Source organism: Typopeltis vanoorti, chromosome 8, assembly GCF_054136105.1.
Source record: "Typopeltis vanoorti isolate ZY-2024b chromosome 8, IOZ_Tvanoo_1.0, whole genome shotgun sequence".
NCBI classification, from domain to species: Eukaryota; Metazoa; Arthropoda; class Arachnida; order Uropygi; family Thelyphonidae; genus Typopeltis; species Typopeltis vanoorti.
The window spans coordinates 129,493,845-129,519,954 of NC_143556.1; the positions used below are offsets into that span (position 1 = coordinate 129,493,845).

At 35.7% G+C, this 26,110-nt stretch overlaps 1 protein-coding gene across 7 annotated transcripts in view; it reads right to left on the reverse strand.

The window, feature by feature from the left end:
• Positions 1-26,110, reverse strand: part of LOC150104349 (acetyl-CoA acetyltransferase, mitochondrial-like) — a 504,637-nt gene that overhangs the window by 247,348 nt on the left and 231,179 nt on the right. For all 7 annotated transcript variants that reach the window (XM_090396312.1, XM_090396309.1, XM_090396310.1 and 4 more), the window contains one exon: positions 20,998-21,090. In XM_090396312.1, the coding sequence (XP_090252438.1) occupies positions 20,998-21,090 (93 nt within the window). The remainder of the gene's footprint in view (positions 1-20,997; positions 21,091-26,110) is intronic.

Here is a 26,110-nt window from a genome sequence, read left to right on the forward strand (position 1 = left end):
ATAAAATAACACTTGACATTTCGACCAACTGTATTGAGGTCGTCATCAGAAAGATACGGGGGGGGAAGTCCAACCACACCTCCTCGCAGCTCCCCCTGGACCCTTGAAGCTCTTCACCAAATTTCTTATGGTCTGATTTCAAGGTGACTAACGTGGCAACGGCATCCAATTTTCTAATGAAGAGTCATAAAAAGATATCAACCAATGCTATTGGTCCTGGGAAGCCAACACATCAGGGGCTGCAGTTCGGGCTCCTGATGATAAATATGCTACGAGGACTCATATTAACATTTTGCAACTCAATATCAATGGTACTCAGAGAAAAATGGATGAACTTAAATACATGCTTTACAAAAACAATATCCATATAGCTTGTCTACAAAAAACAAAACTAAACAAAAATCTGAACTTCAGCATCAAAGGATACACAGTTCTTAGGAAGGATAGAGAGGAAAGAGTAGGTGGCAGGCTTGCTATCCTTTTGAAGACCCCAACAGTTCAACGGAAGCTCAATCTGTTGAAATACACCTACCAAACCATTCTATTTCAATCACAAACGTCTACCACCCTGATAATACAAATATTGATACAGACATCATTGAAAAGCTAAGCGAATCTCCAACTGATACAACCATTATACTTGGTGACCTAAATTCAAAAAGCCCAACATGGGGCTCCCCTGATTTAGACCATAAAGGTCAACAATTGGAAGACCTCTTTACAGATTTGGAACTCACAACAATTAACAATGGACAGAGCACCTATCTCTCTAAAACTACAGGAACTGAATCTTCTATTGACATTACTGCTATTAATTATAGCATTGCATCAAGTGCACAATGGAAAATTTTGGGAAATGCCATCAGTGACCACAGACCCATAATAACAACACTAAACTTCAAGATTGATCAAGAACAGCAAATCAAAAGGACATGGAACTTCAGAAAAGCCGACTGGACAAGGTTTACTCAAACCTTGGAGAGCATGTGTCAAGATGAACTTGTCTCTGGAAACCTCGACAGAAAATTACAAATCCTTACTTCACACATCGGTAAAGTTGCCAAAGCAACAATACCAAGAGGCAAGCGGAAAAATACCTGGATACCATACTGGAAAGATCACAATATTGATTCAATGATTATAGAAAGAGACAATATCAACGAACAATTCAGAATTAATAAAACTGATGAATACAGAAAGAAATTAATGGACATAACACACAAAATTGAGCAGGAAATTTGGAAATGCAAACAAGAGAAATGGGCAGAGCTTTGCAGTAACCTGGATCCAAGAAAAGACAGCCAACACTGGAACATTATTAGAATCCTAGACAACAATATCAAAAAAGAGAACCAACAGAAAACAAACTTCATTGTAAATATGCTGGAAAACAAGCTATTACAGATCAAGAAATTGCAAACACACTGGCAAAGACCTATTCAAACAACTCCAAACTTCAGTATAACAGAGAGGACAAGACTCTCAATAAACTCAAGTAAAATACTAAAACAAGCAAGAACATACCAAACTAATGACATCTTCTCCGAAGAATTTACACTAAGTGAACTAGTTTCATCAATCAAGAAAACTGCACCTAATAAATCTCCTGGTAATGATCTTACCTTTGGTCATATGGTATAACAATTGATGTTCTTTGGCAAAAACGCCAAAGAACATCTTCTGGACATTCTAAATACCTCTTGGTGAACAGGCAAACTTCCAAAAGAATGGAAAAAATCAGTTATTGTACCCATCCTGAAACCTGGCAGAAATGCTGCAGAATGTCAAAGTTATAGACCTATCGCATTAACTAGCATACTTTGTAAAATTACTGAAAGAATCATACACTACAGGCTTATGCACTGGCTGACAAAAAATAAGAAAATCAACTACTACCAAACTGCCTATAGAACCCGTCATTCGACAACAGATCAATTATTCCACTTCTGCCAAACAATAATAGACTCATTTCAGGAAAAACCAACAAAAAAGACAACTGCCATATTCCTTGATATGACTGCTGCTTTCGCTTGTGTTTGGATCAAAAAATTAATACAAACAGTACATGATATTGGAATTAGAGGAAACGCTTTAATCTGGATTGCTGATTTCATTAGAGGAAGAAAGATCAAAGTCAGAATCAATGCAGCAATATCAAAAGAGCAGAGAACCTGGGCTGGTGTTCCCAAGGGCTCAGTATTCCGTCCCTTACTATTACTTCTATATGTCAATAACATTCATCTCTACCTTACAAAAGACACAAAAGTAACTTGCTATGCAGATGATATGGCCATCTGGCACACCAGTGCTAAAATCAAAGAATCAGAGGAGAGTCTAAACAAATCCATGAGAGGATTAGAAAAATGGTCAGATGAACTTAAACTCAAAATCAACCCAGACAAAACAAAACTAAGCACCTTTAGTACAGACAGGAAAAATAGACATTCCTACAATTCCAAAGTCATGATCAACAACAACAAGCTAATTGAAAGAGTCATGAATCCAAAATACCTTGGTATTACGTTTGATCGGGAATTACGTTTTGCACAACACATCTCTAACACTTCCAACAGACCTCTAAAAAAATTAAATATACTGAAAAGGCTTTGTGGAACAAATTGGTGCACAAAGCCAAAAATCTTCAAAACTACTTACACTACACTAATAAGGCCAATAATGGAATATGCAGCACCTATCTGATCACCTTCGGCTTCATCGGTAAAGAAAAAATTAGACAAAATACAAGCAAAAGCATCCAAGATTGGTGCAGTCTCATCCACTAACAACATCAGAGCCCAACAGGAATGCAGGCTTGACCTGCTGGAGAACAGACGAAAATTTGCCACCATAAAATTCATAAATAATATCAGAAGCTACCAAAGCGATCATATCTTCCTAAAATCTTATGAACATTGGAATCAAAAATGCAGACTTCACAGATCATCAACTTTACAATATGATGACACTATCAGGAAAGAAATAGGTCTTGATCAGCTAAATGCCCACATAAACAAAGAACCTCTATTTTCCAGTCCTTTACCTTCAAATACCTCCATAAATCTAAACCTTACCAAACTCTGTACAAAAAAAGAACCAAAAGAAATGCTCAGAAAAAGGCCTAAACACTACAACCTTCTTTCATCCTCCAAACAGGTTATTTGTTATACGATGGATCATCAGACACCAATATGATTAATGGAGGCACTGGTGTTCTCCTTCTACTCCCGAAAGGTGAAAAACTTTCAATAAAAGTTGGATCTGGGAGAATCACTTCCAATTTTACCAGCGAATTCTACACAATAAATAAAGCACTTGAAGCCTTAAAACTATCATCATCTCAACAATCTGAAGGAATTATAATTTACAGTGACTCAAGATCAGCTATGGAGGCAATCAAAAATGGCAATATCAAGCTCACACAAGACATCCATAAACTCTTAAATCAACCAAAGTGTTTAGGAAAAAGTTGCATTTTACAATGGATTCCTGCTCATGTAGGCATTGATTACAATGAAGCAGCTGATAAATTAGCAAAAAAGGCCAGAGAACTCAACCAAGAAACTCACATGATAACTCTTGCTGATGCCAACGCACTAGCAAAAGCTAAACTAACTCCACTGAAATCAGTGATACATCAAATTCCCGAAATCAGTACTGACAGAAAGATCTCCACCACGATAGCAAGACTACGAACAGGACATTATAGAGGAATGAAGATCAATACAGATGATACGAGAACATATAGAAACTGCAACTGCCCCAATACTGAACTGACACCCACTCACATCATTACCTGTCCAGCAATTATAGCAGCCTTGCAAGAAATAGATCCTAATCCTGAACAACAGCTCTATACAAACAAAATCATCGACATAGCCAAAGCAGTACAAGGAGCACACGGAAACATCTAAGACTCTTCAAAGGACAAGACAACAACAACATCAGAAAGATACACGTGTACAGGAAACTAAGCTACATGCTCTTGCACTCTATAAAGGTAAATTAAATCTACACTGTTAATTAAATCTTTTTCTTAGCCTGACCGTGATAAAAAAAATATAAAAATAAATAAATAAAAAACTACAATAAACTCTGCTCAAGTCCTCCTGTACTAAGATTCTTCTGGATTTGTACAGTTCAGATTGTTATACTACGATTTCCTTCTGGACTTGTACAGTTCAAGTTGCTATTGAATGTTAAGGGAAAAAAAAACATTTCACCAAGTCTTCTGGTATTGAGATTTTTCTTTGGCTTGTTCTGGTTGCTATAAAGGTTGCAAATGGGTCCTCCACATTCTCAGAATGGTTAGACCACCATTTTTGTTCAGATTTGGAAAGACTGGCCCTCAAATCCCTAAAAAATAACCAGGACATTATAATCACAAATGCAGATAAAGGGAATGCCACCGCTGTTTTAGATTGGACAACTTACATAGAAAAAATGAACCGTTTGGTATCGGACTACAACACCTACCAAATGGTAAACTACAACCCCACAAAACGCATCAAAAAGAAAACAACTGAATTAATTAAATCCATTTACACATGGCCAGAAGAAACAACTAAAAAACTAATACCCCATTATGCCTGCTTGCCCAGAATTTATGGCCTGCCAAAAATACACAAAACAGACACACTACTACGTCCGATTGTTGAAGGAATCGATAGCCCAAATTACCACTTAGCCAAAATATTAGTGGCCACACTCAAGGAATTAGTAGGTCATTCCCCTTCCTACATAAAAAATACACAACATTTCATAAACAAAATTAAAAACATTACACTCAACGACCAAGATTTATTAGTCAGCTTTGACATAACTGCCATTTTCACCAATGTCCCGATCAATAATACTATCCTGCTCCTACAGAACGTATTTCCACACGACATCACAGCCCTCTTTGCCTACATAATCCGCTCCAGATATTTCATGTGGCAAAACAATTTTTACCTTCAAAAAGAGGGTACAGCCATGGGCTCACCACTTTCCCTCCCTCCAATAGTTAACTTTTATGTGGAAGACTTTGAGCAACGAGCTCTAGAGTCAGCGTGCCTAAAGCCCAAAATTTGGCTCAGATACGTCGATGATATTTTCGCCATTTGACCCCAAGGCCACAAAGCACTAAATACATTCCTTAGCCACCTGAACAAACAACACAAACATATCCAATTCACCATTGAAATAGAAAAAAACAACTCTCTTCTGTTCTTAGACACACTCGTCACACGTCTTCCCTCAGGCTGTCTCTCCGTCTTCGTCTACTGCAAACCTACACACACACAGCCCAGTACATACACAAAAATTCTTATCACCACCCAACACAAAAACTAAGGGTCATAAGCACTCTTATGAAACTATTTGTTCCAATGAATAAGCTCTAAACCAGGAATACGAGATCATCAACCATACATTTATAAAAAATGGATACAGTAAAAAAACTATTCAAGATCCTCCACAGAGATGTCACTAAAAACAAAAAAGATTTCAAGAATGCTATTGCCATACCATATGTTAGAGACATTTCTAAAAAAATAGACAGAACACTACACAAATACAACATCAAAACCACATTTAAACCCCCAACAAAATTAAGACACCTACTCAGTTCTTCCAAAGATCCTCTTCCACACCTAGCCCACCCAGAGGTGTACAAAATACAATGCACATGTAACCTACCATACATGGGGAAACAGGGCAAACCATCCCAATTAGGAAGGACAAACACAAACGACACATTAAATACCTCCATTTTGTAAAAACCGGCCTTTCTGACCATGCATTTCAAACATACCACAGAATTGATTGGAAAGGCACCAAGTCCTACACCGAACCAAAACCTGGTTCGAGAGGAAATTTAAAGAGGCGTGTGAAATGCTCAAACATAATACAAATCTGAACAAAAAATGATGGTCTAACCATTCCAAGGATGTGGAGGACTCATTTGCAATCTTTATAGCAACTAGAACAAGCCAATCTCAAGATTTGGTGAAGTGTTTTTTTTCCCCTTAACATTCAATAGCAACTTGAACTGTACAAGTCCAGAAGGAAACCGTAGTATAACAATCTGAACTGTACAAATCCAGAAGAATCTTAGTACAGGAGGACTTTAGCAGAGTTTATTGTAGATTTTTATTTATTTACATTTTTTTTTATACTTTTATATATTTTTTTTATCACTAGAGGTCATAGCATAGAAAACTATGTCATAGCATAGTCACAGCATAGATTTAATTTACCTTTATAGAGTGCAAGAGCATGTAGCTTGGTTTCCTATACACATGCATCTTTCTGATGATGACCTCAATACAGGGGTTGAAACGTCAAGTGTTATTTTATTAATAATAATTAAAATAATCATTTCAACATGTGTGTTTTGTGTCCCTAAATTTGCAAATATGAATGCTGATCACCGTGTAACCTTAAAAGAAAGAGTCATACCTTTTCTTAAATACATTCACACTGCCTGCACTCAACCTCCAAAAGGCCAGCCATTCCAGTCATGCACTGCTCTATAAGAGAAAAAATCTAGCTCTCATTCCTTTCTTGACTGCACTAATTCTCAACTTCCATGGATGCCCTCTTGTCCTGTACCCACTCACCATAAAATTAAAAATTCCATCTACTGGTATCCTGTATGACCCTTTCAGAAGTTTTAGATCTCTAATTATATCATCTTTTTTTTCCTCTTTGCTAGCATCTGATTAAGTGGTGTTTACTGAAAAATAATATTCCTGTAAAGTTAATAGCAGAGATAATCCCCACATAGATTACTGCATAGGGAAGGTACAAGGGGAATGGAAGTACAAAGGGTGCCAAAATAAGTGTGTTCCCACAGGATGTTCTGTGTCATTATATTTCAGCCCATCACTCAAATACCACAAGCAATTGTGGATTGAAGTATGTACCACTCTACAGTTTATAGCCATTGGCAGTTTAATGGCTCTAGCACACCACTGCTAATAACCCACAGAAATTATATGGGTGGGTAAGGGACAATAAACATGACACTTATGTGATACTTTATCAAGCAACTTGGCCTCCATTAAGCAAATGGAATTCAAAAAGTTATAAAATGTTTAAATATGATGCAATGCAAATTGATGTGCTGCTATATGTTGGCATATTTTATATTTATATGCAGCAAATAAAGTCTGCACTATGACTTCATGAAATATTACTGGTCACTGTTATGTGTCAGACTTGCAGTGAGCAAGTAAGTAATAGTCCATAAAAATTAACTTCAATTTATACTTGTTGTGAATGTAAATGGATCCATCATCAGTTTACACAGAAGGAAAAAATATTATTATTACATAGGCAACTCCATGGAGTCCTTAGACTTGCTGAGGGAGGCCCTAAACATCATGCCAAGTACTGCCCAACATATGAGTAATATCTATCATACTTTGCTTTGAACTCATTCAAAGTCAAGACACCCAGAACAGACTCTGGCAACCTATTCCACTCATTCACCACTCTGGTGAATGAGTGGAATAGGTCGGCACACAACTGTGCAGCTTGTAATTTTTTTTCACCTCAATACGCATAACCTTATGCTTTGCCATATTAAACTGTCATCTGTTTTTTCTCCTTGGCCTATACTGCCAGTCTATTTATATCACCCTACAAAATTTTAACATAATCTTTATGGACTATTGCTCTATCCAATTTTGTATCATCGGTAAATAACTGAATAATTCCTCTCAGATTATTTTCTATATTGTTAACATACAAATTAAATAGGTAATCATCCTAGAACAGAGCCCTGCGGCACGCGACTAGACATAGGCCTTCTACTAGACCTATTGAATAAACTACTGCTTGGTATCTCTCCATCACCCTCTTATCCACTTCACCAACTTTACATCCATTTCCATATGCTTGATTTTATTGATCAGAATTCTAAGCAGTATCTTGTTAACAACCTTTGTAAAGTCCAGCAGTATCACTGTAAACCCATTACCTTTATCCAACTCAGCTGTCACTGTATTATTAAAAGGTGAGCAGGTTACTGAGGCATGACCTATCTTTAACAAAACCATGTTGCTCCCCATATAGTATCAAGTTCCTGTCTACCCATTCCTGTATTTTGCTCTTAACCAACTTCTCTCCACAAATGCAAGATTTCATTTTAAAAGGCCTTAGCAACATTGAGTTTACTATCAAACTTAAAACACATAAGCTCAAGTTTATAAATGTTTATTAAAGCACACACATAAGTTTATTAATGCATATTACATATTTCTATCTGAACTTTGAAGATCTAATATGTAATAAATCCAACACAGTGCATGCTAAAGATAGTATATTCCAACTGATACATAATTGGAAAAAACTTTCTTTGTAGTTTATTAAGGATAACACTCTTAAATTTTGGTAGAGTAATAGAGTCAATAAAGAAATACTGCAGTCCTGGTTGGAGTATCCTATCTTCAGCCAACATGCTGCAGGTTCGAATTCTGTTGTGGGAATACATGTTTGTGATTGTCTTTATGTGGTGGGAGATGAATTTCATTGCCTGGTGTGAGACTGCCACCAACCTACTTATTAGAGGCCTAAAGTGGCTTGAGAAAGTTCCATCTGAGTAGGGTTTCTGGAACATGTTAAAATATATATACACACATAAAATTAATAAAAACAGGAAAAAAAAATTCTCAGCCTACCCACAGTATAAATGTACTATAGGCTTTAAAAAAAAAAAAAAAAAAACTTTTTGTGGGTGGGTGCCACATAATAAAGTGCTCTAATTTAAACAGAATCTACACAAGGGAGGAATTTTCGACCAGAGGATTCTGTGGTCCTTGCTGACTATGATGTACAAGACCAAGCTTATGGGATTTATTATAAAGGATGTAAAAGTTATGTTCTTGAAGTCTTTTCTCCATCAGAATGTTCTGTTTTTCCAAAGTATAAGAGAGAGGATATAATCACCTGGAACTATCTAAGGTATGTCCCATCATCTCTTACTTGTGGAATCAAAAAAAAACCTGAATTTCTGGAAGAAAAAACCTGCTTATGTATATACATTATTTATTAACTTTTTTTTTGTGCTTATATGTTTCAAACTTTATTCCTATTGCTGGCACAAGTACTGTCAGAATTCAAGCTGCTATTTATACTTCATGGGAAAAATATGATCAAATATACCATTACAGCTATTTATTCAAAAAAGGTGCCAAGGAAGGGCAGACAATTATCATTTTCCTTTTTTAATGGTGAAACAGAGCCTAGGGTGTTGGCTGTTGGGATGTACCAAAACGTTTCCCACATTCCTCAGCCATGTGGCCAAATGAAGAACATGTTGTCTATGTAGCATAGCCATATTGTGGACTAGGGATGGCCAGAGTTTAGGGAAATGTTTTCAAAAAGTTCCATGAAAAGACTGGTGAGAGAGAAAAGAGGGGAGCCCATGGCTGCACCTTTCATCTGCCTATAGGTTTTTTCCTTGCCAAGTAAAACAGCCAGAGTTCATTGTAAAGCTGAACAAGGCTGCCATGTCGGAGAGGAGGGGGGGGGGGTCTAAAGTTTCTTTTAGGGGTACATTAGAGAAAAGGAATGCTTTGTCAAACTGATCATAATGTCAGTATCTGAGAACCATATCTAACAAGCAAGATATGAAATGCACAGAATTTTTAACATGAGAGAAAGTGTGACCTGTGATGAGTGAGAGCTCTTAAGTGTTTAGCCACTATAAGTAGGGGAAACCGATACTGTCCACTATGGGTCTCAAGGGTGTGTTAAAATATTTAAATATCTTAACATGATTTTGTTTATGGAAAATATTAATGTTAGCATAGGTAATTGAAACTAAAAGAAATGATGTATAAAATATCATTATGTTGATAAAATATTTGTTAAAACAGTGTTTTACTCTAAGATGAATGCAGCAGCAATGCTTATAGTTTCCCTATTAGTATTTGACAAGACCATTAACTCTAACCACACCTCCTGACTATGTTATTGGTAGAAACAGTGTGTCATTCAGCAGTACTAAGAATCAGTATGATACCTTTCTACATTGTTGGAATTAAAATACCTGTGGATGTTTTTTTATACTGAGTGCAATGAAATAATCAAGTGGAAAAGAAACTTCATCGCACATCAAATAAACATATTCAGTCTGCCGTTATTTAAAAAAAAAAATTCTCTTTGTTGTTTGTGATATCTGGCTGTCATGACATTTCAGGCAGTCACAACTGAGAGAATAGTGAATTTAAGGATTGATGAGAAACTTTTGTTTTGATTTTCCAGGGCAAGATTGTAAAGTTCTCTGTCATGTCTTTTTGAGTCTCTGATTAAACTATCTTAATTTCTGCCTTTGCAGCTATTTTGTATTTAATGCCAGAAGACCCAATATTATACAGTTTTGAATGTGAGTGCGTGAAAGGGTCACATATTGTTTTAATATATTTCCTCTTCTATATTTACCATGATCTGAAGACTAGGTACTTGTTTTGGATTCAGGGTGAAGTTATGGCCAAAGCTGAGGGCATATGATAGCTTCTCTATTGAGCTGAAAGGATGATAAAGTTTATCAAAATTTGTTCTGGAGGCAAATGGGGATTATTCAGTTTCCTGGCTAGATTACTGAATTTTTGCATATGGTGGGCCTTCAATTTTTTAAATTCTATTTTGCACCAAGGCATTCAAAAGAATCAAGAATTGTACAAACTGACTATGTCAGCCAACATAGTGAATTTGGCATTGTTCTCCCATAACAGAGCGAAGCTAGTATAACAGTAGATGCAAAGAGCTTTTAAAGATTTAAATTTGGGCTTGATATTTACAAAAGTAAGAATAATGTCCAAGTCATGAGAGCATTTTAAGAAAGCACATCTATTCAGTAAGCTTACTAATCTGAGTTTACACTTATTGAAATGGCATGCTTTGCATGTTATATCACTTCCATAAGATCACTAATCTGGTATCAATATTTATACATTATCACTCATGTTGATATTTAGTGAAATAAACATATCTGCAGATAATAAATACTAGCCAAATTAATTTAGTTAATAAATTATGTCAATATTTTGCTTAGGTCTCCTAGGCAACTTCTCAGACACAAAACTCTGAGTATGTGCATGTAGGCACACTGGTAACAAAGTTAACACTGATTGAATATGAATGTTACGATCTTACAGTCCTAATTGGCATCCTATGGGTCTGATGATAGAAACTAACTGAAAATCTCACGATGATGGTCTCCCAGACCTCCTTCTTACACAGGGACAAACAAATCCAAGAGACTTACTAGGATCTACTTCAGCATTACAACCATCATCACCATCAATTTCCTGATAAATTAATTTAGTTAATAAATTATGTCAATATTTTGCTTAGGTCTCCTAGGCAACTTCTCAGACACAAAACTCTGAGTATGTGCATGTAGGCACACTGGTAACAAAGTTAACACCGATTGAATATGAATGGTACGATCTTACAGTCCTAATTGGCATCCTATGGGTCTGATGATAGAAACTAACTGAAAATCTCACGATGATGGTCTCCCAGACCTCCTTCTTACACAGGGACAAACAAATCCAAGAGACTTACTAGGATCTACTTCAGCATTACAACCATCATCACCATCAATTTCCTGATATAACATCAATTTCCTGAACACCCTCTTGGGGATGTTCACGTTACTATGACAGCACTACATGATTAAGTTTACATTATTATTAATCTCCTATCAACAATTTTCTTTCCAAATCAATCTATTACTTGTGAGCACTTCAATATTGTCATGTCTAACATTTTGTTGTTTTTAAGGCAGTTCTGACTGAATCAATCCACCTAGACCTTGGCCTTCCTCTGGGTCTCTTTCCAGCCATCTTAGCATCAAACACCTCTTTTGCTAACCTTTCCTCACCCATTCTATTTAAGTAGCCATACATCACCTTAGATTAGCTCTGCTTACACATTTTTGAATATTAATAGTGTTGGGTTTCTTTCTAATATCTTCATTTTTAATATAATTTTCCTCCAAATCAATCTATTACTTGTGAGCACTCCAATATTGTCATGTCTAACATTTTGTTGTTTTTAAGGCAGTTCTGACTGAATCAATCCACCTAGACCTTGGCCTTCCTTTGGGTCTCTTTCCTGTCATCTCAGCATCAAACACCTCTTTTGCTAACCTTTCCTCACCCGTTCTATTTAAGTGGCCATACACCACCTTAGATTAGCTCTGCTTACACATTTTTGAATATTAATAGTGTTGGGTTCCTTTCTAATATCTTCATTTTTAATATGATTCTACCATTGATGCCATTAGTTCATTCCCTTAATTTTCCTCAGAAACCTCATATATGTGGTCTAGTATTTGATCAAGTGCTTTATTTCTAACCCAACTCACAGATCCATAAGTTAAAATTGGCTTGAACACAGTCTTGTATATTGCTAGTTTGGTGTTTTGGCTAATTTCTCTTATTCCATATAAATTTATTCAGCTGGCCATACCAACTTTGCTTATTCTGTTTGACTATTTCCATATTTAACCTGCCACCTTCATTAAAAATTGTGCCTAAATAGTTGAAATATTTTAATTCTTCTATACAATTTCCATTCAGAATGCAGCTGAATCTATACTCCTGCCTATTTTCATAGTTTTAGTCTTTTTATTGCTGATTTTCATGCTAAATTTGTTACAGCTGTTATTCAATTTAGTTAGTGACTCCTGTAGACTTGCACTAGATGTGTTTAGGAGTACATCATCAGCATAAAGCAAAGAGCTACGTTTGACATTCCAATTCAATTAGGCCTAGTGTTGCTTTCTTTCATAATGAGATTCATATAGATGATGAATAAAGAGTGGAGATAATGTACATCCTTGTCTTACCCCCTGATTTTAAATCAAACCAGTTTCCTGAATTTCTTTCAATTCTAACTGCCGACTAACAACTTAAATAAAGACTATGTATTGTTCTGTATAATGTTACATTCATCCAATATAATTGTAGTGTTTTGAAAAGCTTTTCTCTGGGCACCTTTTTATATGCCTTTTTCAGATCTACAAAATATAAGTACAGGCCCTTGCCATATTTTCTCAATTTCTCAACTACCCATCTTGAAGTGAAAATCTGATCTTGACAAGCTCTATTTGGCCTGAACCCAGCTTGTTCTTCCCCAAGTTTCTTTTCACGCAATCTTTCTCAACCTCTTTTCAAGTACACTTGCATAAATCTTACCTGAAACAGAAATTGTTAGAGGAATTCCTCTGTAATTCTCACATTCAATTTTATTCCTTTTTTTACAGATGGGTACTATGAAAGCTCTACTCCCATCATTGAGAATTTGACCTTCTCACCGGGCCCTCTGAATTATGCAGTGTAGCCACTGCTTCCATACTTAAGCATTTCTGGTCGAATATCATTTACTCCAGGTGCCTTTCCATATTTCAAATTTTTGACAGATTTTTCTACCTCAAGTATTGATATGTACTCCTTTTGCATTCCTCTTGAAAATTTTCTAATAAGGTTCTGTCACTGCTTTGTTCATTTAAGTCTTTTCAAGTAATTACTCCAGACATCTAGGATACCTTTATCTTCAGTTTTCATGTCAGCTTTATTTCTAAGATTCTTCAGTAGTCTCTTACATTTTTTTCTGTATTCTTTCAGGGCATCTGCCTACTTATTTGCTAGAACTTTGGTATGCTTTCTTCTTTTCCAGGACTGCTTCATTAACTTCTTGTGTCCACCATGATGTTATTATTTTTCTATCCTTGCAGAGAACTTCACCACATACCCCCTTAGCTGAATTAATCAATGTCTTCTTCAGAGTTTGTCACTGAGATTTCCAGGTTTGGTTTGTTTTCAATTTGTTTCATTTTTTCTTCAGTAATGTAGTTGAGTCTACAATTTACTTGTAAAAGCTGCTCAACTTTAATTCTTTTTAAAACTTTCTTACATACTATTCTTTTCAATATGATATCCATTTTTATCGTGCTGAGTACTAAGTACAACATTACAACGTACATGCCAAATCTCAATAAATTCGACTGCCTCACTCTACCTAAAATCTGGGAAACAATTATCTGGAGATCTTCAGCTAATTTCCATCAATGTGTCCAGTGTCCAGCAATGTGTCCAGCTTTCTTACCAGTATGCCTGCACAAATGTACTCAGTTTTTGTGCCTACGAAGATAAGGAAGTGACCTAAGTGGAATACAGGCATAATTATTTATTAATTAAATAAATTTAGTTAGGGGTGCTTAAGGGTCAAAGCTGTATAACTGAGAGGAGACCTCCACATAGCCTTTAAAGGAATGTGGAGAACCGACCAGGGCTTCTGAACTAATGTCCAATCCTCACCTTCTCGTGGTGCACCCTGTTGGGTATCTATTTTGATACTGAACGAACGAGGATGAGCAGGCAATTTGGGATTTAGCCGACCAAATTGTATTATTATTGGTTAAACCAAAATAAAAAATGATGGTACAACATGACAAAATTTCATGCCGGCTGGGGCGTCGCCCGGTTAAACAAAGCCCCCGTTGTTTTCGCCAGGGAACCAGGGCGAACAGCGAAAAGTCAGCTACTGGAACAAATCTGAAAACAAACCCCAACTCAACATCACTAGAGTTAAAGATCGGTACTATCAACGTAAGAAGCCTGAATGGCAAAGAAATGGAGCTAGCTGAGGAATTAGATAAGTACCAGATCGACATAATAGGGGTGACTGAAACAAAAAAGACCAAAACTGGTGAGATCTTTCTGAGCAATAAATACAAAATGTTATATTCAGGCAATGACAATCAAGGAAAAGAAGGAGTAGCCATAGTATTCAACACAAAATACAAGGCTAATCTTCTTGAATGGCAGTCAGTCTCAAGTAGAGTATTGTGGGCAAATATGAGAATGGGGAACTGGACAATGAGACTTATTTGTGCCTATGGTCCCACAGAAGGTTCTACTAAGGTAGAAGTGGAGGAATTTTTTAATGCTTTAGAAAAAGCAACTGACACAATGAAAAAGGAAAAGTTGGTTCTTGTTGGGGATCTAAATAGCAGAATAGGAAATGATTGTGAGACATACAAAAATATTTTGGGAAAATTTGGAGAAAAGAGCAAAGCTAATAATAATGGCAAATATCTGTTGGATTTCTGCTCAGGACATGGACTGGTTATTACTAACACCATGTTCCAACATAAAAATGTGCACAAATTCACATGGAGAGAAGAGGCTAGGAATAAGAAAAGTCTCATTGACTATGTTATTGTTGATAGTGATGTTTTCTCCCTGGTGCAGGACACCAGAGTGTACAGAGGATTTGAAATTGGAAGTGATCACTATTTAGTCTTGAACAGGATAAAATTGAATTTCATATTGAAAAGAATAACATGTAAGAAAGTATTAAAGCAAATAAAAGTTGAGCAGCTCTCAGATGTGAACTGTTGACTAAAATACAGAAAGATTATTGAAAAGAAAATGAAAGAGTTTGAGAACAGGAATCAAACCTTGGAGATTCAGTGGCAAACTCTGAAGAAAACATTGATTGATTCTGCCAGAGAGGCATGTGGTGAGGTTGTGTGCAAGGATAGAAAAATCAGAACTCCTTGGTGGACACAGGAAGTTAAAGAGGCGGTGAAGGAAAAGAAGAAAGCATATCAAAAGTTCCTGGCAAATAAGTCAGCTTTTACTCTTACAGAATACAGAGACAAATGTAAGAAAGCTAAACAGTGTGTAAAACTAGCTAAACAAAAGTCATGGGAGGACTTTGGCAAGAATATAGAAAATAAATATCAAGAAGGTGACAAAATATTCTGGAGGTTGTTGAAGAAGCTTAGGAATGGAGGAAAGAGTGCTGTAAAAGGAATTAGAGATGATAAAGGTGAAATGAAAATAGGAGAAAAAGATATCCTTGAAGTATGGAGTAATTACTTTGAAAAACTGCTAAATGAAACAAGCAGTGATGACAGCACAGTGATAAAAAACACTGACCAGGCATGCAGTCAAGAATACATATCCATACTTGAAGTAGAAAAAGCCATCAAAGGCTTGAAATGTGGAAAGGCAGCAGGAGTAGATGATATTCGACCAGAAATGCTGAAGTATGGTGGTATAAGAGTCTTACAGTGGCTGCACTGCATAGTTCAGAAAGCCTGGACAGAGGGACGAATTCCCGATGATTGGAGTAGAGCTCTCATAGTACCCATATATAAAAAGGGAAATAAAACTGAATGTGAGAATTACAGAGGTATTTCCCTACTGAGTATTCCTCGCAAGATCTATGCAAGTATACTTGAGAAACGGTTGAGAAGAATTGTGGAAGAAAAGCTTGGTGAAGAACAAGCTGGATTCAGGCCAAATAGAGGGTGTCAGGATCAGATCTTCACTTTACGACAAATAGTCGAGAAAGCATGGGAACATAACAAAGATCTGTATTTAAGTTTTGTCGATTTGGAAAAGGCATATGACAAGGTGCCAAGAGAGAGAGAAGCTATTCAATAGACTGCAGTTATATGGTGTCAATGGGGCATTATATCAAGCAATACTTAGTCTTTATTTGAGTTGTGAGTCAGCAGTTAGAATTGAAGGAAGTACAGGAAGATGGTTTAATGTTAAATCTGGTGTGAGACAAGGATGTACATTATCCCCTCTGTTATTTATTATCTATATGGATCACATTATGAAGGAAAGTGGTATTACACATGATATCAAAATTGGAGATGTTAATGTCAGCTCTTTGCTTTATGCGGATGATGTTATACTTCTAAATAAATCCGCTACAAGTCTGCAAGATTCTCTGACTAAATTGAATAGTTGTTGTAATAGATATGGTATGAAGGTCAGCAATAAAAAGACAAAGACAATGAAAATAGACAGAATCATTGAAAATGTGAACTGTGTTGTGAATGGAGAACCTGTGGAACAAGTAAAACATTTCAGCTACTTAGGCACGATTTTTACTGAAGATGGTAAATTAAATATAGAAATAGACAAGAGAATCGGCAAAGCTGGTATGGTGGGAAGTCAATTAAATAAATTCATATTGAATAAGAGAGAAATTAGTCAGAACACAAAATTAGCTGTATACAAGACAGGGTTCAAACCAGTTTTAACTTATGGATGTGAGAGCTGGGTCAGAAGTAAAACACTTGACCAAAGACTAGAGACCGCAGATATGAGAGTCCTGTGAAAGATTAGAGGCGTGAACAGATGGCATCAATGGCAGTATCATATTAAAAGTGAGGATATTAGGAAAGAACTTGACATTGTCAGCATCCAGGAATGCGTTAGCAGAGCTAATCTCAGGTGGTATGATCACTTAAATAGAATGGGAGAGGAAAGATTAGCAAAACAAGTGTTCTCTGCCAGGTTGGCAGGAAAACGACCCAGAGGAAGACCAAGATATAGGTGGATTGATATGGTACAAAGTGCCTTAGACGATAGAAATATAAGATCTGATAATGTAGGAGTCTTGACGAGTAACAGACTGATTTGGAGGAAAATTGTAGATAGGAAGTTAATAATGATGTAATTTTTTCATGTAGTACTGTCATATCCTGTACACCCCTTGAGGGTACATGGCAGGATTTGATGATGATGATAAATTTAGTTAGTATTTATTATCCGTAGATGCGTTAATTCCACTAAACATCAACATGAGTAATGATCAATGTATAAGTATCCATACCAGATTAACTCTTCGCTAAATGAAGATACAACAAAGAAATTGAGAACTTATTTTGGTAGAATCCTCTGTTTCTGTGTTCTATTCAAAAATACACAAAGATATTCCTCTAAGACAAATCATGAACTGTATTGACTCTCCTATCTATCATATAGTAAAGTTTCAAGTCTTAAGTGCTCATTAGTCAATCCTGTTCACTTATAAAAAAATACTTGCCAGATTTTCTGCAAGCATGTGTGTGTTTGTGTGTAACAAGCATTTTTCACACTGCCTTTATTTACATATATTCCAGAATAATGAATCATATCCTCAATGACTCTAAATAAAGTTGTTTACTTTCTAACTTCATATTAATTGTAATCTATCACCTCTATTATGGAACTCTTATATCACTTGTAGGTTCACTGTTGCTATTCTATCTTTTGAACTGCCAGTTACACTGAACATGATCTTTAATTTTAAGATCAAAATATTTGTATATATATTATTAATACAATCTTGTACTTATATGTTTCAAAGTTTGTTCATACAGCACAGGTGACACTTAAAATTCCATCTTACTTATTGTAAGTGAGAGTAAGTTCCATTAACCATTTTAACTGCATGCTACAAAACATGGGGAAAAATGCAAACCATATCTTTGTTCTTAAGTGAACTATGGTTTTTGAACAATTCAAACTTATAATAAACAAACTGATGGTATTACCAAATGATGAAAGTGTACTTACCTAGGTGATAAGTAGTTTCCTCCTCTTTTGGTATAATAACTACTGGCTGAGGAATATATATCCAAAACTGATTAGCAGGTCTATCAATGTGAGATGCATGCAGAGGATTTTGGTTACTGCAATCTGACTAAACTTCAGAGTTCATAAATATACTGTTGAGGCCTGAACATGGTTCCAAATCAGAATTGTAAACTTCTGAGGTTTAGCTTTAGACACTGTAATCATGCATTGTACTTTGCTATTTCAAGAAATTGTTGGTTGACTTCAATTTACAGCTGAAGCAACTCAGGCTATGAGGCCAGTGTATTACGTCTGTTAATTGTATTCTAATGGCTAGTTTGTCTATTTATTTCAAGTAGAATGTCTTATAGTCCCCTATGGACTATATACATATCTGCATATATTATAATATTTACTGAATGAAATGTATTTTTATATAACTGGAGTGATGATCAACTTTAAGCGAATCAATTGGAGGAAGGTTACACATTAACTGTACTACTAGATATGATTAAGAAATACATTACCAACTAAGACATAGCAAAACAGGTATCTTTTTGTGTGGCATCAAAAATTATACCTTTTACCCTGATTAACATTACTTTAATAAATCTCATAGTTATTACTTAGAAGGAATCGCACGTTTTAAATTTAAATCCCATAATAAAATCATGCTAACCCAGCATGAACTTCAATCTTTTTTTTTTCTCCAACTGATCCCAATTTTTCCCTGATAAATGGCCTTGTTTAGACAATGCTGCAGCAAGCATAATACTTCATTACATTTCACCATTTTAATATTTAATTAGGTTTCAGCACAGGCAAGTTGTTGGTAATTATAGGCATTGTATTCTGTTTATGAACTGCATGTATTCCTATGCTCATTTACATCATGAAAAACTCAAGTTAGAAGGAAAAGCCCTACCATCTCCACATGACACTGGCTAACTCAACTTGAAGAACACTAATGAATGTTTTTTGTATCCAAAATGGGATTCAAGCCCATTTTAGACACAAGATGGTCTTTTCATCTGAAAGACATTACTGCTACCAAATGAGCTATGGAGGGTATTTGGTTTCAATACTGATCCCGAAAACTCGGGTGTTTCATCCTGCATACACACAAATCGGACCTTCAGAACATACACAATTTATAGACAAAAAGTACTAGTTGTGGTGGTGAGCGGTAGATGGCATTGATGGAGATGATTGGTAGTAGAAGTTTGGTGTAGTAGTGGAGACAGTTGTAGGTGTCCTCCCACGATGAGTCTTCGGACTCCTTGGAGGTATCACAAATAAAAAAAATAAAATAAATTTAACTCTTGACAACGGGGAATAAAGGAGAACAGCAAATAGTGAAATCAGAAATTAATTGTTGTTATTCAATTGTTGGTTCTGAGTATTTACTTCATAAATAGGAGTTTTCAGTAGTATAACAGGATAAAATATAAGAAAGAACCAAATGTTTAAAAACCACTTCATCAGCACACTAGTTTAAATTTGTTTCATAGTGAAGTTATATGACATCTAATCCCACTTGGTTCTGGGGATTCAATGTTAGATAAATGATGAAACTAAACAGCAGACAGTGGAATCTTCAATCTTTGTATATTAGATAGAAGTTTGATAGGATGGAAATTTTAAAGCCAATATCATATAACTCACTGTATTCTCTTTCTTTCTTTCTGTCTCTCTCTTTTTTTTTTAACATTCCACACTTGAAAGGAATGTTAATCACCTACACCCACATAACACAACAGTGATATGTGGGTGTAGGTGATTAAGAAGAAAGAAGTAATCTATTAAGATATTACTTAAAGAACTGAGGATTATACTCATTGGGAAAAACACTATTGAGAAGCTTGTTCCAAAGCACAGAATTGGATGGAATGAAAGAATACAATGAGAGCTTTGGTCTGTTTGGAGATGGACAATGTATGGTATTGACCAGTGACTGCTTTTTCTTACATGATTAGAAGAAAGTAGAAAAATGGTAGCAGCTGATTAAGTGGAGCAGTGAAAGTACCTATAGAAAAGGCATAGTGCAGAAACAGTCCCTGTGGAAAAGTGACTGAAAGGAGTCACTTTCCCATATGAGAGCAAATGGGCTGATCTCACAAATTCAGTCAAGACACTACAAATGGTCAACTATCAAATAGACTGTCCATATATCATTAAGATGCTACAAATGGTCAACTATCAAACAGATTGTCCATATATCATTAAGATGCTACAAATGGTCAACTATCAAATAGATTGTCCATATATCATTAAGAATTCTGACCAATCTTGGACTATTTTTCAAGACTGGTCAGATCTAAGACTTATAAAGCATTAAGAGATAACAGAATAAAAGTAATGTTCTGAACCAAAAATAAAGTTTCTTTTTGAGGCTATTAGTGTACTACGTTCATGCCAGGATAAGCTAGATGTGACAGTCCAAGAAGAAAAAACTGATCTTAAAAGGATACTGGAACATTATCAAAACATAAGTGAGAGAGCGGAGTAGAATCTTTAAACCAATAAATGCAGATTCACTGAATTAAAGGAGTTCAAAAGGAAAAAAATTTCAATTTTGCATTACTACAATGTTTTTTTTTTTTTTTGCTTCATGTGTTGTAATAATAAATACCTGTAGTGTTACACCTCCATAAGGAGTTTCTCCTCTAGCTAGGAAGTAAGGAGCATTTGACATACTTTCCATACCTCCAGCAATAATGATATCCTAGAATGAAAATTACTAAGCATTAGTATTATAATTCAAAATAAAAGCATATGTGCTAACATATATGTTTATGTCAGCGATTTTCAACCGGTGTGCCACGAGAAGTCTTCAGGTGTGCCACCAGATTTATGCAAACAAATTAATTGAAAGAAATAATGTCATAATTTGCGCATTTATTTATTAATGTCTGGTCTTCCATCTTCTTGTGTGTGTAAATCAATCAAAATTATGCCTATTTTTTGCCAGATCATCAAAAAAAATTAAAAGAATATATTTTTAATGTGCCGCAGAATTTTAATAATTAGTCTAGGTGTGCTGTGTTCTGAAAAAGGTTGAAAATCACTGGTTTATGTCATTAAAAGAGCAAGTACTTAAGGATTTTGCATATATGATTACACAAGAAAAGGAAATTAAAAAATTTTTTGGCAATACTTTTGCTTCTTGCCATGCTAATCTGTTCTTCCATATTTTCCAGCCATTTAAGAAAATAAATATAGTTAGAAAATAATACTCTTATTCAACAACTTCTTATCACCAACATTAGCAAGATTACTGGCATCACCACTAGTAGTTATAATAATACATTCATCACATATTTTATTTTTTCATGATAATGGCATGACTACAATCAATAGTTTAACAATGACAACATTATCATTAGAAGCTATCCCATAAGTTCCTAATTCACTGAATTCTAAATCATGTAGTACTATCATTGTATCTTCAGTAGGAAAAGTTGTCAGTATGTTGTCAAGGTACAAAAATGACATTGAAATGGAGAACAAGAATCAAGAATGGTATGAAGACAGAGCTATGCAAGGAAAGGGAAATGCCATTCGTAGATGTGTAGGATGCGTTTCAGGAAAGAATAGATGTATAAAAGTGATGGATCACATTTAAGTGGATTTGGTGTGTGCCAACTGGGGAGACTGTTACTAGAGGTTAACACATATAAATGAGACAAAGTGGAACAGAAGACTCAAGTGCTTCTTAATGGAAATGGCTGGGAAAACTTTAACGGAAGTAGAGGAGATGAGAGATCTAGGAGTGATGGTGGACAAGGACCTGAAATTCAGGGGCTATATTGCACAAGTTATGAAGACATCACATCGGATAATGGCAATGATATGGAGGACCCTGACATGCAGAAATAGAGAGGTTATGATTCCATTGTATAAGGCCCTGATCAGGCCTCATATAGATTATTGTGCTCAGATCTGGTTGCCAGGTTTTCACAGTGATAGAATATATTGGAAAGGGTCCAGAGAAGATTCACAAAGGTAGTCAGTGGTCTTTGGAATGTGGAGTATGAGGACAGATTGAGAGAATATAAGTTGCAGAGTTTCATGAATAGGAGGAAGAGGGGGATATGATTGAGACATATACGCTAGTCAGAGGTTGTTATCGGGTCGACATGGAAGAAATTTTTCATAGAATGGGAGAGGGGAGTAGAACAAGGGTCCATCACTAGAAATTCTATAAGGAGGGCATGAACAGAGGAGTGAGGAGTAGGTTCTTTGCATGGAGGATGGTTGGTGAGTGGAATGCATTGTCTAAGTGTGCTATGGGTGTAGACACATTGAATCAGTTTAAGGCATGGTTGGAAGAGTTGTGTGCAATAGTGTGATCTCCCACGTTGAGTCTCTGACTCCATGAAGGTCAAATGTTAATAATAATAATAATGTGAGAACAGAAATGCAAGTAAGACAGAGAGAAATGGGGGGGGGGGGGTGACAGGGAGACATAGCATAATGAAAGTGGCTGTTGAAAACAGTACTGAATGTGAGTATGGGGATGGTCAACATGAGAATGGGATAGCCTGGGATATGAGAGGGAGTAGTTGGGTTTAACGAGATATACTGAATGAGTGATAAATATGATTGGACATGGGCAAGTGTGAGGAAATCACAACCAACAAGTAACACGAGTAGGAATGGTTATAGACTTACTTAATTCTTTATATACCTCTTACTCACACACCAGTATGCCATCCTCTCCTCATGATTTCACACTGATGAGGATGAAACACCCTGATGAATTGCTCACTGAATACTTTGACCATGCCCTCTGCTATCATCATTAGCACTCCTTCTCCCTCCTTTCTATCCTCACAAAAACATCATACTCTTCCATTTCCTTCAGGATATCATCATCCAGCTAAATTTCACTCGTCTTCATATGACTAGTCACCACCCAGATGATCATTTCATGACCACTTTCACAATTTGGAGGGAAATGCAACACACTCATTTGTTGCATTTCCCTCCAAAAATGTGAACTCCTATGCTTATTTATTAATGCCAGGAGCAACAGGAAGATTAAGCAATTTCACTGATTGAGTTTATTCACACAAAAAATTGTTTAAACAAGCGAAATTTAGCTGGATGTTGATATCCTGAAGAAAATGGAAGAGTATGATGATAGCAGGGAAATTAAGTCCACATGAGGTAGAAATGAGCATGGAAAGAATAGCAATGGTTTTGAGGCACATAATGTGGAGGTTGTCAGGGAAAAAGTATTTAGTCAGATGCTACTTTAGGCCAAGAAATGTGGAGGGTGGTGAAGAAATGTACAAGCAACTTCAGTTAGTGAACAAGGAAAGAGTGTTATGGGCAATTATGGGTGATTTTAATTATGGGGAATAAGGAAATGAATTTGATAGATAACTATCTTAGGCAGTACTTAAAGGAAGGTATGCAAGAATTGAGAGTCTCAGATCTGATCATTTCATCAGAGGATGCAATTGTAAGTGAGTGTGGTCATGAAATGATCATCTGGGTGGTGACTAGCCATATGAAGACAAGTGAAATTTAGCTGGATGATGATATCCTGAAGGAAATGGAAGAGTATGATGTTTTTGTGAGGATAGAAAGGAGGGAGAAGGAGTGCTAATGATGATAGCAGAGGGCATAGTCAAAGTATTCAGTGAGCAATTCATCACGGTGTTTCATCCTCATCAGTGTAAAATCATGAGGAAAGAATGGCATACTGGTGTGTGAATAAGAGGTATCTAAAGAGTTAAGTAAGCTTGATGTCAATAAGGCAATAGGACTTAATGACACACCACATACAGGACAGTATCAGCTCATGCCAGCAGTACATCACTGGGTCTATCTAATCAGGAAGCTATTCAACACTTCTGTTCCCTTCCTTTGTGACTGGAAGCGTCCAAGTTAGCTGACTACTAACATTTTCAGGTTGTTTTTGATTTTAATGGTACATAATGCACATATTTAGTTTATTATGAAGATTGCAACTTCTTCTCATCTCATCTGCTTGATAATGGGTTGAGTCCACTAAGAAGACAGATTCTCCACTTATCACGATCTTTAGCCATCTCAATCATGACTCTATAGCTGGGTAGATGGGAATGTTCTTTCAGCAACTTTATCCAAGTACATCTTGGTCTGCCTCTAAGTCTTTTTCTTCCCATATATCCATTCAGGGCTAAATATGGGAGTCTAAGAGGGGGGGGGGCATTCTCTGAATATGACCAAACCATCTCAGTTGATGCTTAATGATTGTGTCTATCATATTATCTAGGAAGTTTAAATCTATTCTGACTTGATCATTAGTCTTGTGTGGCATCCAGTAGGTGTTATTAATTTTTCTGAGCCATTTCATTTCAAATGCTTGAAGTTTCTTGATTGGTTGTTGAGTTAATCTCCAAGCTTCTGAAGCATAAGCAGCCATTGGGATAATAATTGTTTTATATAATTTTAATTTCACACTCGTTGGGATTTTTTTATTTTTCCATATTTTGTTTGGTTCATTCATGTTGGTCCAACCTAGGTTTAGCCTATGTTTTACTGTTTCCATATTATTGAGGTTACTAGATATAAGACTGCCAAGATAAACATATTTATTAACTTGTTCCAGCAGGTGATTTTCGTGATTTATAGAAATATTTTCTTCTTCTATACCTATCTTCATTATTTTTGTTTTATAATGATTTATTTTCATACCATAAGTTTTACAAGAGTCATTTAAAATATTAATAGTTTTTTCTAGCTGTGGTTTGGAATCTGCTAAAATAATGATATCATCCGTGTATTTTATGTGTTTAATGTTGGTACCATTGATTTTTACACCTGTTTCATCAGCTATGGTTTTACAGACTTCTTCTAGGAAGATGATAAAGAGTTGAGGTGAGAGAGGGCATCCCTGCATTACACCTTTCTCGACTCTGAAATCCTCAGTTTTAATGTTGTTCATTTTAACAAAAGCTTTGGTGTCTCCATAATAATTTGTAATAAATGTTAAAATATCAGAATCCATTTTTACGTTTTTCAGGATAGTGATCAATTTGTTTCTATTAACTGAATCAAAGGCTTGCTTAAAATCTATAAAACAACAGTATATGGGCAGGTTGTATTGCGAATATTTTTCTGCTATATTATTAATGGTGATATGGTCTATAGTGGATCTATGTGGCCTGAATCCTGCTTGGTTTTCCTCTATGATTTTTTCTGTAAACACCTGTGTTCTCTTCTGTATAATTCGAATGAATAGTTTATAACTATGACTTACGAGTGTTATGGTCTATAATTTTCACATATTCTTTTGTCTCCTTTTTTGTGAATTGGCATAATAATTCCTGTTTTCCAGTCAGTTGGAATTACTCCAGTATAAAGAATTTGATGAAATAAATTCATTAAGAAATTAATAGCTTCCTTGCCACCATATTTCCATAGTTTTATTTCCATAGTTCTATAGATATTTTATTTTTACCCATAGCTTTTGAAAGTTTCATTTGGTTTATTGCATTTATTATTTCTGCTGGAGTTATGGGTGGTGCCTTTTCATATATCATCTTTTCTGTTATACTTTCCTCCTCCTGTTCTTTTTGAAATAATGTTTGATAGTAGTCCTTCCAAATTATTTTAATATTTTGTATTGACCCAGTTTCCCGATTGTTTTTATCTTTCATTGTTAATGGTTTATCTTTATAGATCTTAGTTAATTCTTTGATAATTTTGTATACCGTTTTATCATCATTTCTTTTATTAGCTTCTTCGCA